General features: G+C 55.2%; 1 protein-coding gene across 1 annotated transcript in view; it reads left to right on the forward strand.

Moving 5' to 3' along the window:
• The first annotated feature begins 7657 nt into the window (after nucleotides 1-7657).
• PKD1 (polycystin 1, transient receptor potential channel interacting) overlaps nucleotides 7658-17721 on the forward strand; it is a 76127-nt gene continuing 66063 nt past the window's right edge. Inside the window, exon 1 of the mRNA XM_059484102.1 lies at nucleotides 7658-7896. Within this exon, the coding sequence (XP_059340085.1) occupies nucleotides 7658-7896 (239 nt within the window). The remainder of the gene's footprint in view (nucleotides 7897-17721) is intronic.

Genomic DNA, 17721 nt, shown 5'->3' on the forward strand with positions numbered 1-17721 from the left:
GGTCTGCAGCGCTCCTCCGACACAGCTGAGGCTGGAGGAAAAGCTGTCACGGTGGAGGCGCATCATCCCACTCCCTGCATCCCGGGATCCAGCCGGGAGATGGAAGAGCTGCCTCGGCAGAGCAGACTGCATGCCACGGTTCTGCACTATAATCTGATTTTCCAGGACAGCTGCAGTCAATAGAGGCCGAGGCCCGGGAACAAAGTGCAGTGCTGGAACCATCTGCGGGCTGCAGGTTTTCCACCGGTCCCTGAGCCGCGGCCGTGGTGCCGCTTTTCCTGGCACAACCCGCCGGGTGGAGGGGGTACACCCTGCCCTGGCACCTCCGGGGCACGCCAGGACTTTGCCCGGCTGCCATCCCCGGGCGAGGCTGATGGAAATCTCCGGAGCAAACAAAGCCAGCTGTTCATCGCCGCCGCACCGGGGCAACGCCGGAGGAGAGGACGCGGCTCCCCATCGGCGGCAGCGCTCCAAGTAACCCCGTCTGTGCCAGGGCCGTGCCCTCCCCGGCTGCCCCCGGGCTGCTCCCGCTGCCCCCAGCCCCAAATTGAGCCCGGCAGAGCTCGGAGCCCCGCGGCAGGAGGAGCATCCCCGGCAGGTTCCCCTCCTGGAGGAAAGGCGTGTGCACAGAGCCAGCCTGCTCGGAACCGCAGTCACGCCTGGAGATGTTGCTCCTCAGATAGTTACAGGAACTAATCAGATAACGGCAGCTGAACTAAGGGGGATATGTTTGCTAAAAATAGCGTAATGGAACAACAGGCGCCTGGAGATACGGCTGCCTTAGGGGAAGCGGGGCTGCGGCATCTGGCGCGGCTCGGAGCGGGGCCGGCGCTCCGAGCCATCTACATATATGTAAATTTGTTCTTAGAGGCAGAAAAACAGCTTGTCCCCGTCACCGTGGTCAGCCCAAGAGGGCCCTTGTGCTGCTGCACCGATGCGAGCACGGAGAGGCAGATGGTGCCACCAGTGCCACCTGTGCCAGCAGCCGCGGGGATGGCACCTGCCCTTGGCTCAGCCAGGGAGCAGAGCTGCGCACAGGGCTGGAGACACCAGGAGCCCACCCGGGGCTCGGTGCTGTGCTCTGCCCAGCTGCTCTGCACAAACACTGCGCCTCAGGGCTCCCAATCTGCCTGTTTGCTTTGGCACGGAACCTGGCAGGGCTCAGTGTGCCAGAAGTTCCGTGCCGTGCTCAGAGCCAGGGAGATATTTCGGTGTGAGGCCTTTCCTCCCTCCCTTCCCTTCCCTCCCTGCCTCCTGCTGCTGCTCAGGGCTGATCCAAAGCTGGCTCGTGCCACGGCTGCCCCCACACTCCCCAGCCTTGGCTGCTCCATGCCCTGGGCCTGGCCAGGCTCTATCCATCCATCCATCCATCCATCCATCCATCCATCCATCCATCCATCCATCCATCCATCCCTGCCTGTCCCAGCAGCCTGCCCATCCTGCTGCCCTCCCGGTGCCAGGTCCTGGTGCCAGCTCAGAGGGAGCAGAGCTGCTCCAGCAGGCAGCCTGCAAGGACGAGCTTTTCCCACCAGGCACCATGTCAGCTGTGCCAGCTTGGGAGATATTCATCTTCCTTGCATGGTGAGTGCAGGGGGGATGCTGCAGGCTCTTCCCATGTGCTGCTCGTGGTGCCTCTGCTGTCACCTGCTGCAGTGCCACCAGCCAGGCCTTGGGGGCTTCTCTGTCGCTGCAGGTGCTGGTGAAGCTTTGCCTCAAATCCTGGGGGCAATTTTGGGACCTTCCATGACATGGAGGAGCTGGAGAGTGTCCAGCTGGAGCAGGATCCCAGCCCCCGGCAGGGCACATCTGGAGCAGGATCCCAGCCCCTGGCAGGGCACAGCTGGAGCAGGATCCCAGCCCCCGGCAGGGCACAGCTGGAGCTGGATCCCAGCCCCTGGCAGGGCACAGCTGGAGCAGGATCCCAGCCCCTGGCAGAGCACATCTGGAGCAGGATCCCAGCCCCCGCCAGGGCACATCTGGAGCTGGATCCCAGCCCCTGCCAGGGCACATCTGGAGCTGGATCCCAGCCCCCGCCAGGGCACATCTGGAGCTGGATCCCAGCCCCTGGCAGGGCACAGCTGGAGTTGGATCCCAGCCCCTGGCAGGGCGGGCACGGACTCTGCTGCCTTGGGAAGGGCGCAGCCCACGCAGCCCCGAGCAGGCACCGTTCCCTCCCTCGCCAGTCATTGTTCTCCCTCCCATCGCTCACTCACCTCTGAACGCTTCAATCTCATCCCTTTGTCAGTGTCGCTGGCTTTTAATTGAAATTCCTCAGCCATCTCCTCATCAGCGCAGCCCATCAGTGAGTTTTGTGTGGGAAGTCATTGTTTTCCTTCTGCAGCTGTGAAAGTTAAATTCCAGCGTTTTGCTCGGAGACTGCTTTTGTCTCTTCCCTTTCTTATGCTGCCAAGCCCAATCTTACAATCGCAGCCCCTTTCCTTTGTCTGGATATTTCATTTTCCACCTCTCCTCTTCAGAGCCCCTCTGGTTCCATCTGCGGCTCCTTCACTCCTCGGGCCCATCCTGAGGGGCAGCTCCCACCTGTGGCTCCCTCCAGCCCCTGTCATGTTTTCCCTGGGGAGGTTTGGAGAGCCCAGCCTTTTCCTAACTCTTCATTTCTTGGTGTTCAAATCCATAAGAGCAGCATCCAGCTCCTCAGGAGGGTTTGGACACCGTGGAGCTGGGCAGAGATGGAGCTTTCAGCATGTGGAGAGCCTGAGCCCCCTCCTTCCCCCACCAAAGTGCCCCTTTAGCCCCTTCTCCCTCTCCAAGGCAATGAAAATGCCAACCCAACAGTGTTCTAGAGGAGGACCCACACTGGCAGCAGGAGGATGGATGGGAGCTCAGTGCCCTCCTCTGGAGCAGAGCTTTTCTCTAATGCCTGCCATGGCCCCATGGGCATCCCTAAGGAACTTTGGGGCTGCCCTGGCCCCCACTGCCCCCTCCCATGCATAAATAGGTGGCTGTGCCAGGTCCTAACAGCTGGCACTGGGCTGAGGCCAGGCCATGAGTTTTCCTTGTGCCAGGACTGACACGAGCCAAGGCTTCAGGAGCAGAGGGACCAGTGCAGGGCAGTCACCCACGAGGACTTTGAGGCAGGATGAAGGGTTGGATGTTCAAAAGGCCTTTGGAACAGAGGGAGGGCAGGGCAAGTGCCAGCCTCCCTAATATGAGATATTTCCAGGCTATTTTGTATATTTTAGATGCTTTTCTGATGTGCCTCAGCGGCATCAAATATTTTAGGAGTATAATATGTCAGCTTGGAAATATCTGAGGTATTTTGTAGCTGTACACAAACACATCCTGAGCCAGGGAAGGGCTAGGCTGTGGTTGTGGTTTCAAAGCAAGGGTGTAAATGTCACAGGTGCCTCGGTTATCCCTGCACACTTGGCCATTTCCATCCCACAGCGATTCACAGCAGCCAGTGGCACCGAGCCTGGCACTGCCTGGAGCCATCACAGCACAGCCCAAGGAGCTGGAACAAACAAATCCCTGAAAACCCTCATCTTTGGAAATTAGTTTGGCACCACGGAGCCCAAGAGCTCCCACGGGCCAGCCCTGGGATGTGAGCAGTGCTCTGGGCCCTTGTAAAACAATAAACAGTGCTAATGAGCAGCACGGAAATGTGCAGAGGCTCGGAAAGCTCTGGAGAACGAGTCACCCTCTAGGGCCAGCTGGGGAGAGGCTCCCGAGGGACCCAGGGATGGAGATGGATGTGTGACTGCTGTGCTGTGGGCACATCCCGGGGAGGGAAGGGCAAAGCCGGCTCCTGAGCCAGCCAGGGAGGAGCTGGGCACACGCAAATGAGTGCCCGCAGCGTGCCCAGACGTTCATCAGCGCTAATTGGCGGCAGATGGCTGATGAGACACGGGTGGGCTCCAGCAGCTTTTGTCTTTCTGCTCTGGCGCACCTGAGGTGACATTCCCAACCTGAGGTGACATTCCCAACCTGAGTGTGAGCCACTCCGGGTAATTAACAATCTGGGTGATGACCATGACTGTGGAGCTCCGAGTTCAAGGCTGTTGTTACTGTTTCCCAAGGAAGGCCGGACATTTCCTCTTAGCAAAAATCCGGTGAGCTCGGGCAATTAGTTTTTATTTCAAAATGACAGTGCGCGAGCAGCACGGGCAGCCGCAGGCAGGCACTTCAGGCACTCAGAGCTCTGAAGAGCAATCGGTTCCTAATTCCTGATCTCTCCTCGCTCTCTGTCAGCGGGAAGCCGCTCCCCTTGTCCTTTAAAATCCCTTTGTCCTTTAAAATGTGGATGTGGCACTTGGGGACACGGGTTAGAGTCGGCACTGGGGGCACATGTTAGAGGTGGCACTTGGGGACACACGTTAGAGGTGGCACTTGGGGACACGGGTTAGAGGTGGCACTGGGGGCACACGTTAGAGGTGGCACTTGGGGACACGGGTTAGAGGTGGCACTGGGGGCACATGTTAGAGATGGCACTTGGGGACACGCGTTAGAGGTGGCGTTGGCTCTGCTGGGGGAGCAGCTGGACTGGCTGGTCTCAGAGGGCTTTTCGGACCCACGGGATTCTGTGATTCCGCGGTCCCGGGCTCGTTCCGGGCCCGTTCCCGGTCTCTATCCGGGACGCGGTGCTAGAGGGCGCCCGGGGCCCGCGGACCGGCACCGGCACCGGGAGCTGCCGGGGCTGCTGCTGCCATCGGGGGAACACTGGAGCAGCGAGACGGGAAAAGGAGAAGGAATATGAAGGAGTCAGGACTGGGTGACGGAGATGGTCCCTGTGGGGGTCACTCGGGGGGTGTCACTGCCCCATCCCCGGGGATGTGACAAATCCACGGATGTGGCACTGGGGACACGGGTTAGCGTTGGGCTCGGCAGGGGAATGGTTGGACTCCAACTCCTCAATGGTTGGTCTTTTCCGACTCCTACTGATCAGAGTGATTATGTTTCTCAAGGAACTGGTAGGGTGGAAGAGAAAATACACTAAAATGTATTTAAGAAAATAGTTTATAAATAAAATGTTAGCTTAATTCAGCTGACTTGGCTAACACATACTGTAACAACTGTTTTTGATTTTTTGTTACAAAACAGGCTCAAAAATAAAGAAGCTGGTGCATCCTGCAGCTCTCATGGGTATTGGCACCTCCACGAGGTACAGTGGATGGGTGCTAGTGGGGGCAGAAGGCTCCCTGTCCTGGCTCCGATGCAATTTCCAGCTGTGCAGAGTTTCCCCTCCATGGGCAATGAACACACCTGGACAAGAAGGTGCCTGCGTGGCTGCTCATGGACCTGCACCTGGCGCTGTAGGAGTTTTTCCCTGTGTTTCCTGTGCTGGAGAGGGGGTGCCACAGGGCTCCAGGGCTGTCCAAAGCCATCTGCAGTGGTTTTGGCATCTGGAGGCAGCAGGGGCATTCCTGGTCGGCCACAGCTCTGTCACGTTTTGCTGAGCACGGTGTGTCTGGGATGTGCTGGGTGCCTGCATGCAGGACGGGCAGAATGAGCAGCCTCCTCACTGGGGTTTGGATTCTGCTTCAAGCAAACAGTGTTGGGAAACTCTCCTGTTCCCGCCAGGGGGAGGATCCAGCAGAATCCCTTCCCCACCACGAGCCCTTCCCAGCCTCCCAAGCCCAGAGTGCATTTTCCACTTCCATCATTTTCCCCAGCTGCTGTCTTAAAACCCATCCCAGCTCAGCGGCAAGACTTTCCTCCAAGATGAAAAATCGTGATTTGATGTGAACAAATGATTTTCTCGCTGCTGTGTCAAGGTTTTCTCTCTCCTTGCACACTCACTCAAGTATTTCCTTGCTCGCTGCCCTCATTACTGCTTGGCAGCCCTGGCTTTTGGGGGAGAGCCCTTAACTTCATTCCATCAGCTGGATTCCATTAGCCAGCTAATCTACTGATTACAATCCACACACAGGATATTTTCTCCTTGCTGTTATCTGAAAGAATATGGGCATCAGTACAAAAGAAAGGGAAAAGAACCCTACAAAAAGCAATTTACAATTGAGGGAGCGGAAATAAATATATCGTACTCACATGAGGAAATAGTAACCATGGAGCTATTTTGGGCACAATACATCATGCAAGGGATGATGTGTCTTTCAAGTACATTTCAAGCCCAACATTCAAGGCACAAAATGTTTTTGGAAAGCAAATTCTCACATACGTTAAGCACCATGCCAAGGAGGGGGGCTGGATGCTGTCAGGCTTTGCATTTCAGGTTTGTTCAGAGTTTGCATACAGGAAGCCAGAGCCTCAGCAGGGCGATCCCAAAGCTAAAACCACGCAGGTGCTGATGGATTCTGTTGGATCAGGACCATCCTGGGTCAATCCCACAGGGCAGAGCCAGAGTTGGAGTCTTTTCCAACTTAAATGATCCTGGGTGGGATTCACAGCCCACAGTAGATGCACTGCAGTGCTGAAGGGTCAGTCCCTTGTTCCCTAGAGAATCCCATATACCCAAAATCTCAAATGCCTTCAAAAATCCTACATGATTCAAACCCAAACCATCTCCCTGGCTAACCCTTCTCTGTCCTGAGTAAACAGGTGAAACACCAACAAATCAGGGTGCAATAATCAGCTGTCACTGCTGTTCCACCCTCTCCAAGTGGGGCTGGGTTTGGGGAGATGCCCTCTGCAATGAGGCTTCCTTTGGTTGAATGGAGATTTTATTTTAGTTATATTTTCAAATCAGAAACATTTCAGTTCCCTGGGAGATGTTGTGGGATGATGGATTGATCTCACCAGGTCTGAGGAACAGTCAGTGCCCGGGGCCATTGCAGGGTGAAAGTGACATTGAAACCTGACAGATTTGTTGTGTTTGATGCTAAAAAAAAAAAAAAAAAAAAAAAAGCACTGCAAAGTACCTGCCTCGTTCTTCCTCTCTCTCCGAGGCACCCGAGTTACCTGCTGTGTTACCTGGGGGTGTGACACACACCTTGCAGCCCCTACTGCATCCCACAGCACAGCCTAGGGAGGGCTCAGGTGGGCACACCGCCCTGTGTGCCCGGGCACTGGGACACAATTCCCCGCCGCATTCTGTGCCCTGCCCGCTGTCTGGGCTGCCCCCACGGGGATAACCCTTTGTTCCCGGGGATGCTCATGTTCCCCGGGATCCCCGTTCTCCCGGAACAGCTTTGTCCCGCGCCATCCCCCTGCCCTCAGGACACCCCTTCCCCACGGGATCCCCCGTTCCTGGGACACCCCTTCCCCACGGGATCCCCCTGCCCTCAGGACACCCCTTCCCCACGGGATCCCCCTGTTCAAGGACACCCCTTCCCCACGGGATCCCGCTGTTCCCAGGACACCCCGGTCCCCCAGATCCCGCCTGCCCCCCGGGACACCCCTTTCCCAGGGGACCCTCCTGCTGCCGGCCCCGCTCGCAGTCCCGGTGCCCCGGGAGCCGCGCGGTGCCCGCGGTCCGGGCCGGAGCGGGGGCGGCCCGGGCTGGAGCGGCGCCGTGTTTCCGCCGGCCGGGAGGCGGAGCGGGGGCGGCCGCGGCCGGGCGGAGCAGCAGCGGCAGAGCCGAGCGGCGCCGGGCCGGGCCGGGGCTGTCAGCGCGGCGAGCGGGGCCCCAGCGGGCCGGGCCATGGCGGGCGGGCGCTGAGGCGGCGGCGGAGCGCGGCGGGGCGGGCGGCCGGGGCGGCGGCGGCGCGCCGGGGCCATGCCATGCCCGTAGGGAGAGATGCCTTTGGGAAATGGAGCCGCCGGAGCACCGCGCAAACATGGCGCCCCGCGGCTGCCGCTGCCGGGCTGGTGCCTGCTCTGCTCGCTGCTGTGCGGGGGGCTCGCCGCGACCCCGGCCCCCGCCTGCCGGCCCTGCGCCCCGGGCTGTGCCTGCGCCGCGCCCGCCTGCGCCCTCAACTGCTCGGCCCGCGTCGGGGAGAGCCCGGGGGCCGCCGTGCCCCCCGCCGCCACCGCGCTGTGAGTACCGGGCACGGCCGGGGAGCTGGGGATAGGCCCGCGCCGGGACGTGGGCAACCGCGTGGCCTGCCGGGTGTACGGAGCGGGGAGTTCGGTGGTCGGGAGTTTGGTTTGCGGGGTTCCGTGCGGGGAGTTCGGTGGTCGGCAGTTTGGTTCGGGGGGTTCTGTGCAGGGAGTTTGGTTCGGGGGGCTCCGAGCCGGAGTTTGGTTCCATGCCGGAGTTTGGTTTGGGGGGTTCTGTGTCGGAGTTTGGTTCGGGAGGTTCCATGTTCGGGAGTTTGGTTAGGGGGCTCCGAGCCGGAGTTTGGTTTGGGGGGTTCCACGTGGGGAGTTTGGTTCGGGAGGCTCCGTGTTCGGGAGTTTGGTTCGGGGGATTCCGTGCGGGCAGTTTGGGTTGGGGGGGTTCGTGTTCGGGAAGTTCTTGGGGAATAACGGGAGGAGGGTGTGCGGGAGCGAGTGTTTGAATAAATTGGGGGGTTACACGCGTTTTAAAGCCACCCCGAAAGACGCAGCTCACACGTAACAAGCCTTTCTCCGTGGCTGGGATGACAGATGTGTTCGTGTCTGGTTGTTGTGGGTAGGTCAGTGAGGCGCGTTCGTGAGTGGCACTGCAATGGTCCATGTGCTCTGTCACTGAAATCAGCTCGCTGCCTGACGCAAGAAACAGACGCAGGGGAAAAGTTTGGTTTTCCATAGGGAGCAGCTTTTCAGTTCTTGACGAGACAAAAGCATCGAGTGATTCATATAAGAAAGATGACGTGGGGCCTGGTGTGGTGCACAGATCTCACATGAACTAATTTCTGGTGGTATTTCGCTGCTTGAAGGGTCTGCTTCTCTATTTGGATATTCTTAGCTAAGCTTCCACTTTTAGTGTCAACACAGAGATACTGCAGAGGTTGTGGAGTACCACAGTAAACATACATTGTAGGTTTCGCAGGCTGTGTCTGGATTGACTTCAGGAAAACGTGCACATCTCTAAATCCAGCAGCCAAGGTGTTTTCCAGCTCTTTTCTTGCTAGATATATTTAGACTTCTGCAAACAAACCAGCCATTGTTTGTTGCAGAAAGTCCCTAACTGGAAAAGACTGGTTTTTATTAAGGAGGTTCTGGATTTCTGTTATCTGTTGTTGCTTTGAGATGGGGCTCTGCAGCTCCCCAGGCTGCTCGCTGCTCACTGTGGAGCAGCCTCCTGAAGGCTGTGATGATCAGTCCTTCACTCGGCTTTTTGAGGATTTGGGGCTATTACAAAGTGTTTCTGTGGTTATTAATGTTGGTAGTAAGTGTTTGAGACTATGTTATTGTTGTTCAGAGGCGCTGAGTTGTAAAAGCTCCCAGAATGTTTTGGGTATTGTGCAGTGACAGATGGAAGTGGGACGTAAAGCTCTTGCAGGTGAACAAAGCCATGGGAAGGGGAAGTGCTCCAGAGCGATGGATGGTGTTTGTGGCACCGTGTTCTGATTGCAGAAGTGTTTGTGTAGGGCACAGAGCTCGAGTTTGGAATTCAGGCTGTGGAGTCATCCCTGTCAGGCAGCTCATCACTGTGTGTGTGCTGGCTGGAAATGTGTGCTGGTCCTGTTCTGAGGGCTGGGCTGAAGTGGGTTTCTTTCAGGTTTACTGCACTGTTTGGCCTCCTGGCGATGGCAGAGAATGCAGGTGCACCCACTCTTGTTAAAACCATGAAGAGTTTACAGATTGATTTCTGTTGGGACTCTGCTCATGGCTCCATGAGGTTATGCAAGTGGTTTTTCCTAATAATTTCACATTCCCCTTGTTGAACACCGACAGATAAATAACGTTTATATATTCTCTCATTAGAGGAAAAATTATTTTTTAATATCTCAACAACCCCTTTTTAAAAAATTAATTATTCTGGAATGAAAGCAGCCTTTAGGAAGGCCGAGTTCTGAAAATTCCCAACGCCAGAATTCCCAGCCATTTGCTCGCAGCAGCGCTCAGCAACTGCGATTCCGAATTTCTGGCTGTGGCAGGGAGGCCTAGGAAATGAATTCCTCTTGTATTCTGACGTTTTAGACGGGGCAGCCTTGAGGAAATCAATGCCAACCGCGGCCGCGCTGTTACCAGGAGCACGGGGAAGTGTCCCATCCAAGGAATCACTAAGGAAATGGGCTCTGCTGCTCGCAGACAGCACATACCTCGCTGGAAGCGGTCTCCAGGCAGAGCGAGCGGGGATATTGGCCCCTTCCCATGGCCACAGTCAGGTTCTTGAAGTGTAACGCAAAGTCTGCCTGGAACCAGGAGCAAGGGCTGTTTTCCCAAATAATCCGCAGTGCGCAACACGCGGATCTGGACTGGGGGAGCGAGGCTTGGAGTGGCAGAGTTTGCACTTCTGAGCTCCTGCATCCCAGGAATGCTCTGATCCATCTCTGTTCAAGTGCTCTGCTCTCAGCGCTACTGGATTTTGTTCACGTTTATTTGAGCCTGAGCTGTTTCTTGAGCTTTCATCGCTTATTTCGTTCCTGGAGTGGAAATAAATCTCATCGAGGCTTTCCGACTTTCCCTTGCAAATACTGATTTCTTCTGACACCTCTTCGGTGTCGTGGCGGGTTTGAAGTGGAAATTAGAATCTCGATCTAAAAGGATGAGAGTGGAAACTTCCTTTATTTTCCCCTCATTAGGATGGAGTAGTGTTTGTGGATAGGTGAGAAGGAGAAGCTGGGATCAGAGGAGCTCTGCTGTTGCCAGGCTCCTGCAGAAGTGGGGATCAGAACTCCCATCCAAAACCCAGTGGGGTTTTTTGTGGATTTGGCAGTGAGCCCTGGGGTTGCACTGCCCAGCCGGTGACTTCACCTAAATAAACCTTAAAATAAACAGATCCTGTGATTCAGGAACCTGCAGTCTGGAATTTTAAATTTCAAGGGTCAGCAGCGATTGGTAGATTTTGATATTATTACATGAGGCAGGAAAAGCCTTTTCAAGGCTTGGGGTGTCTTCAAAAGCCATGAGGGGACAAAAATTTCCAGTTTAAATTAAAATCTAATTCAGGTAAACCCACAGGCAGTGGAGTGTCTGTACAGTAATGTCCAGGCCACAAAAGCAAAATAGCTCTACTGCCGTTCCTAGAAAAAACGGAGACAGCCTGGAATGTCATTCTTGTAGGGAGCCATATCCCAGCGAAAACAAGGCTGCGTTTCTCTTTTGTGAGAGATTTTGGAAAGGGGAAAAAGGCCCAAATGAGGTGCTAGATAAATATTTTGCCAGCGAGATTCTTTCAGCCTGTGGAAGGGACCAGCCCCATGAGCAGCTCGTTCTATAGTGTGAGTGTGAACAAGGAGGCGATTCTGGGGTGGTGTCGGAGCAGAACGGGCTCCGCTGTTAGAGAGGGCTGGGCTGTTTATTGTGCTCCTTCCTAAAGCTCCAGAGAACTCTCAGTGCTGCTCCCACCACTGAGAAACTTTTTAAAAATGAAAACTTTTTCTTAGTGGTGTTTCAGAGTGTATTAAGAGAAATGTCCAGCTCAGGAAGAACAGGCATCCACCGGAGAGGCGGATTTGAAGGCGCTCCTGCTCTGTGGCAAAAGTTGCAATTGAATAATCCCGAGCAGCATCAACATGTCTCAGTTTTGTGATCTGTAGTGTGGTGTAGCCAAGCCTGCAAACCCCAGAAGTGACAAACCCCCACGTGTTAAAGAACTGTAATTAAACCTCTTGGAGCCCCATGAGGCAGGACTAGTGCTGGTGGAACTCTCTGGGTTTCCTCTGACACCTGGTGTGGTTTTTTTCCTGTGCACTGTTTACACTGATTTTTCCCTGTGTTTCCTGACATTTTGAAGTTTCCTGGTGGTCTCTTTCTGTGTGTTGCCTTTTCCTGGTTGGAGTGAAAGTGAGGGCTGCTCCTGCTCTTCTCCTGCTGGCAAGCCCCCGGCAGGTCTCTCTATGTCTCACTCAACTGCTTTCATTCTGCTCTCACAAAGAGTGGATTTGAAAGAAAACCACTCACTCAGAAGGTAGAACTCATATGGTTTGTTAGTGCTTCTCTGCCTTTTATCCCGTTTTAATGGGATTCCTTGTTTTATCTCTTGTCATGCCATGTTTTCCACGCTGTGGTTTCCACAACGCGGCTCGGCGTCATCCTTTCCCCGTTCCTCCAAGCTTTGTTGTCCTTTGATTGATTGTTGCAGTTCAGCTTGATTTTGTGTTTTATTTACTCCACATGTCCCCAAACATTTGTCTGAGTTGTAGTAAGTGAGTAGCAAAGTGAGCAGGGGAAGAAGGACAGCTCGGGAGCAAAGCCGTGCATTCCAGTGCCAGGGTGGAGCGGGCTGGGAGCTGCCTGCATCTTGCTCTTGATGTGAGGAAAATGCATGGAGCAGTGTGGGCAATAGAATGGATTTTGGGGGACACAGCACTTGTGAGTTAGTCCCTCCACGGCCAACAGCAGGATTTTAGGCAGTCTCTGTCAGGCTCAGAGGGAAAATTTCCCGTCTCTTCCCCAGTGGAAAGTTGGCAGCTCCGCTCCCGGCTGTGCTCACGGTGCTGTTGCTGTTCAGAGGAATGGCTGCTGCTGCTCACCAGCCCACCCTTTTCTCCCCCCACATCAAACCAGCCTCTTCTCCCTCCCCGCCATCCCTCCCGTCTCTCCAGCCCTTGCTGAAATGTGGCTCCAAGGCTGGAAAGCCGCGGTGGCTGCGGAGCTGCCGGCCACGCTCCCCTTCAGCCGCACAGATGAGCTGTGCTGAAGGTCACTGCCCTGCCCCAAAAGAGGGTGGTGGTGTCCCACCAGACCTGTCCAGCCCTCATTTCTCTGCCTTCCTTTGCAGTAAAGAATGAGCCTGTTTTCCATATCGAATCCCTGCTCTTTACGTAGACGCTGAAGCGAAGTTGGCATCTCTGTTTGCCAAAACTAAAAATGTCAATTGAAACATAATGTTAGTTTTTTTGCTTTGCAAAGGGCACAAAAAGCAAAACTCATGTGATTGCTGCCATTCACGTTTATTTAAAGGATAGCTGTCATCAGGAAGAGCATCAGAAACATGCAAGCTGTAGCATTTGCAGTGTATTTATAGGAACCGTGACCAATAAAGAGATTTTGTCATAGAATCACAGAATCCTGAAACAGTTGGGGTGGGAAAGGACCTTAAAGAGCATCTCCTTCACTCCTCTGCTGTTGGAAGGGATACCTTCCTTTGGACCACGTTGCTCCAAGCCCCAATGTCCAGCCTGGCCTTGGGCATTTCCAGGGATCCAGGGGCAGCCACAGCTGCTCTGGGCACCCTGTGCCAGGGCCTGCCCACCCTCACAAGGAGGAATTTTTTCCATATATCAAACCTCAGTTTTTCCTCTTTGGTGTGAACCCATTCCCACCTGTCCTGTCACTACAGGTCCCTCTCTGGCCTCCCTGTGGCCCTTTAGATACTGGAAGGTGCTGTGAGCTCTCCGTGCAGCCTTCTCCTCTGCAGGCTGAACTTCCTCAGCTTTCCAGCTCTTCCCTTTCCCTTGAAAGATCACATCCTTTTTGATGATGTGCAGATAAGCAAAACACATAATTAAACCAATTCCTCAGCCAGCTGTTTCTGCTGCATTAACAGCAAAATAGTTGCCCTCAGGTTAGGAGCAGGTAAATCTCCTCTCCTTCCTGGCATCAGGCCTTGGAGGAACCTCTCTGAGCTGAGCTCGGCAGAGAAGTTTCAGACGTGGCATATGGTCCTGTGTGACTGTGTTTAACCTGCTGTCATGTTGAATTCAATTAGCAGCCCGTGCTGAGGCAGTGTGATGGGCTGGGTTGTGACAGGACTGGATGTTCATTCACTCTGTGGTAGCAGATCTCCCACCTACGGCATTGCTGGGTGCTGGAGCGTGGCCCTGCCGTTCCTGCAGGCCGTGGGTGCCTCTGGGAGCTGGGGGGATCCCCATTTCTCACTGCAGCAGTGCTGGCAGATGCTCTGGGGGACCATGGGCTGTGCTGGCTGTCCCAGCAGCCCCAGCCTGCAGCAGCTTGTTCCAGCAGGGCAGCCTGGAGTGACACGGGGTCTGGATCCGAGCCATGACTCCACCAGCTTGTTCCTATTCATCCAAAATTGTCCCTGGCCACCACACCATGGCCTTGTTTCTCCTGGTGACAGCTGGCAGCTCATTTTGCGCCAGCCTGTGCAGACAGCTCCTTGTGTGGAGAAGCACTCTGGGCTCTGTATCATGCAGTTTGTGTGTCTGTGATGGAGTCAGAGGGTCTAACCCTGGTTTGGAAGGGACATATCCAGGGTGGGTTTGTAGCCTTCCCAGAGCCTGTGCTCACCTCCTTGGACAGAGCTCCTGGTCCTTCAGAGAGCTCCAGGAGAGCTGGAGAGGGACTTGTGACGAGGGCATGGAGTGCCAGGACAGGGGGGAATGGTTTCACACTGCCAGAGGGAATGGTTGGACGGGATATTGGGAGGAAATTGTTCCTTGTGAGGTTGCCTGGAGAAGCTGGAAATTACCCAGGCCGTGTTGGACAGGGCTTGAAGTGCCCTGGGGCAGTGGAAGGTGTCCCTGCCATGGCAGGGGTGGCACTGGATGGCTTTGAGGTCCCTCCCAGCCCAGAGCATTGGGTGATCCCCTGGTTCTGTGGTGCTTGCAGATCCCCAGCCATGGCCTCTTCCCAGCTCCATTGCAACATCCCTGGCAGCCCCTCAGCCCTGGCTCCCTCAGGATCCCTGTGGCTGCTCCGGGCTCCTCTGGCAGGGACAGCACCAGCATCCAGAGGCAAGGGAGAGTTTTCCCTGCAGGGACAGGCAGTGGCTCCTCTCTGTCCTGCCCCTGGCCTGGGGGATTGGCAGGGATGCTGTGGAGCCCTGGGACAGGGCTTGGGGGTTCTGCTCCTGCTGGGAATGGTCTCTGGTCCTGGTGGGAATGGGTTCTGATCCTCCTGGAATGGGTTAAGCAGGCTGCTCGGGGTTCTGTTCCTTTTGGAATGGGTTAATTGGTCTCCTGGGAATGAGTTAAACGGGCTGCTGGGAATGGGCTCTGTTCCTGCTGAAATGGGTTAACTGGGCTGCTGGAATGGGTTCTGTTTCTGCTGGAATGGGTTAAGTGGGCTCCTGGAATGGGTTAAGGGGCTCTTGGAATGGGTTCTGTTCCTGCTGGAATGGGTTCTGTTCCTCCTGGAATGGGTTAACTGGGCTGCTCAGGTATTCTGCTCCTGCTGGAATGGGTTCTGTTCCTCCTGGAATGGGTTAACTGGGCTGCTCGGGGTTCTGTTCCTGCTGGAATGGGTTTCTGTTCCTGTTGGAATGGGTTAAGTGGGCTGCTCGGGGTTCTGTTCCTGCTGGAATGAGTTCTGTTCCTGTTGGAATGGGTTAAGTGGGCTCCTGGAATGGGCTCTGCTCCTGCTGGAATGGGTTAACTGGGCTGCCGGGGAATTCCGTTCCTGCTGGAATGGGTTCTGCTCCTGCTGGAATGGGTTCTGTTCCTCCTGGCATGGGTTAAGGGGCTCCTGGAACGGGTTCTGTCCTGGCTGGAATGGGTTAAGGGGCTCCTGGAACGGGTGCTGTTCCTGCTGGAACGGGTTAAGGGGCTCCTGGAACGGGTTCTGTTCCTGGCTGGAACGGGTTCTGTTCCGGCTGGAACGGGTTAAGGGCTCCTGGAACGGGTGCTGTTCCTGGCTGGAACGGGTTCTGTTCCGGCTGGAACGGGTTAAGGGCTCCTGGAACGGGTGCTGTTCCTGCTGGAACGGGTTAAGCGGTTCCCGGCCGAGCCGTGGGAGTGGCGCTCCGCGGAGCGGGCCCGGGGTGCGGGCTGAGCCCTGCGGAACAGCTAAGCCTGGGAAAGCGGAGCCCGGCCGGGCCGTGTTGGCCCGAGCTGAGCGTTTCTCTCTCAAACCACGCCTCGGCCAGGGATGGAGTGAGGCCGGGCTGGAGCTGCGGCTTTGGGTTTGGGGCAGGTTGGTGACAGCGTCTGTGTGCTGTCCTGGGACGTTCCTGCAGTGACAGCCCCAGGGTGGTGAGCTGGGGGTGATCCCTTCGTCCCTAAAACCGTGCTGGGAGCGCGTGGATCCCTTTGGGACCTGCAAAAAAAACCCCCAAAAAACCGTGATCTTTTTCTTTTTCTTTTTCTTTTTTTTTTTTGTATGTGTATTTTTGTAGCACAAAAATGCTGCTTGAAGAGGCACTCCAGAAGTGCCTCTTTTGGTATTTTGGTATTTTTTGTATTTTTGTACCTCTGTGCTCACCCGCTCGCCTCGCAGCTGGCTGGGTGTGTGTGTTAGGGCTTGAATGCAGCCTTTGCACGTGTGGTTTGGAAAAATCCAGCTGTTCATTCCTGCCTCTGCTGCCGGTGCTCCCAAATGCCACATTTCCAGGAGCAGGATGCCCATCCTGGCACAGGGGACCTGGTGAAAGGCTCTGAGCTCTGGCAGAGCCTGTGCAGGCAGTGTGGTACTCAGCAGAGTTGGGTTTCACCCCTCCCCAGATGAAAAAAAAAAAGGTTTGGAGAGCTTTGTGGAAAGAGTGAGCTTGCAAAGGAGGAGTTTGGATAGGGAAAGAGCAATCAAGTGGCACCTTCCATGTTTCCTATTGCTGTACCAGCTCTGGGGTCTCCTGGATTGGTTCAGGCATAGCAAAAGGGCAGCTCTTACCTGAGACCTGGTCCAGGCAATCCTGCAAAAGCATCAGCTTGGAGCATGGGCACTTGCCTTTGAGGCTGGCAGAGCTGCTGCCATCCCAGCCTCCCCAGTGATGCACAGTGACTCCGCAGGGATCTGTGTCCCAGAGCTGCCCTCACAGCTGAAATGAAATATTCTCCCATTCCCTAAAGCCAAACACAGCTCTCATCTGAAATATGCTGCAGAGTGATTCCCTGGGAGAAGAGTTTCCATTGGAAAATATCCTGGCTCCCAGCCATGCTCTGTGCAGCAGTTGTGCAGGACAGCCTGCTGCTGCTACCTGGGTGATTTTCTGGAACAGGACTGCTAACACAAGCAAGAGTTGGTGGAGCCATTAGTCAGGATCCCTTCTGAGCTCCTTCACTACACAGCAAAAAGGAGATTCCCTGTCCTGCCAGCCTCTGGACACAACTGCAAACAGAGAGCCACTGCCATGAGGAAAGTGGCGTTGGCCAGAGATTCATAAGTAATGAATTAAATCTGTGCAGAGCAAAGGTTCCTATTGGAGTGTGGGAACATTTTTACTCCTGCAGAGGGAAAACATGAAGTCAGTGGCTTTATAGGCTGAGCTGTGCCACCCCTGATTGCATGGATCGGTGCAAAGGCTGGATCAGAAGTCTTAAAAAAATTACTGTAGACAAAACTGAGGTGGGAAAACAAAAGCTGGAAGAAGCCAAGGGTTAGGCTTTGTTGGTCTCTGGGTTGTGTTAAGAAAATTCACTGTAGCTGGTATCTGTGGTGGGTTGTGTTCCTTCAGCAGTGAGGAAGGGCTTTATTGAAGGAAAATTAAAGGAAAGCTGCTTCTGTGTGCAGGAGAGCTGTGCAGGGCACAGCACAGATCAACCAGCGCCCTGGAGACAAAGCTGGAGCTGTCTGGGTGGCACTCGAGGTTCTGCTGCGCTGACACAAGACAATTGCCAAGGTTTAATTGAGAGGGAGGACACACCCTACTTTCTGCAGGGACTGCCAGGAGCATCCCTGGCTCCTGGATCTGGGTTTTGTACAACACAATAACTTCAGTAGCCCAGCAGCCAGACCCCGAGCTCCAGAGCCCTCTGTGTGCTCCCTCCTGTCCCTCCCTGCATCCAGTAATTAACCATTGCTTGGGAAGCTCTGAACCATTCCCTGGAAAGATCTGAACCATTCCTTGGAGAGCTCTGTGCCTTCCCAGTGCCTGCAGCACAGTGACCTGGCAAGGTAGCAGTGCCACTGGCCTTGGGGAGTTGAATTTCT

This window comes from Ammospiza nelsoni, chromosome 17 (genome assembly GCF_027579445.1).
Source record: "Ammospiza nelsoni isolate bAmmNel1 chromosome 17, bAmmNel1.pri, whole genome shotgun sequence".
Classification (NCBI taxonomy): Eukaryota; Metazoa; Chordata; class Aves; order Passeriformes; family Passerellidae; genus Ammospiza; species Ammospiza nelsoni.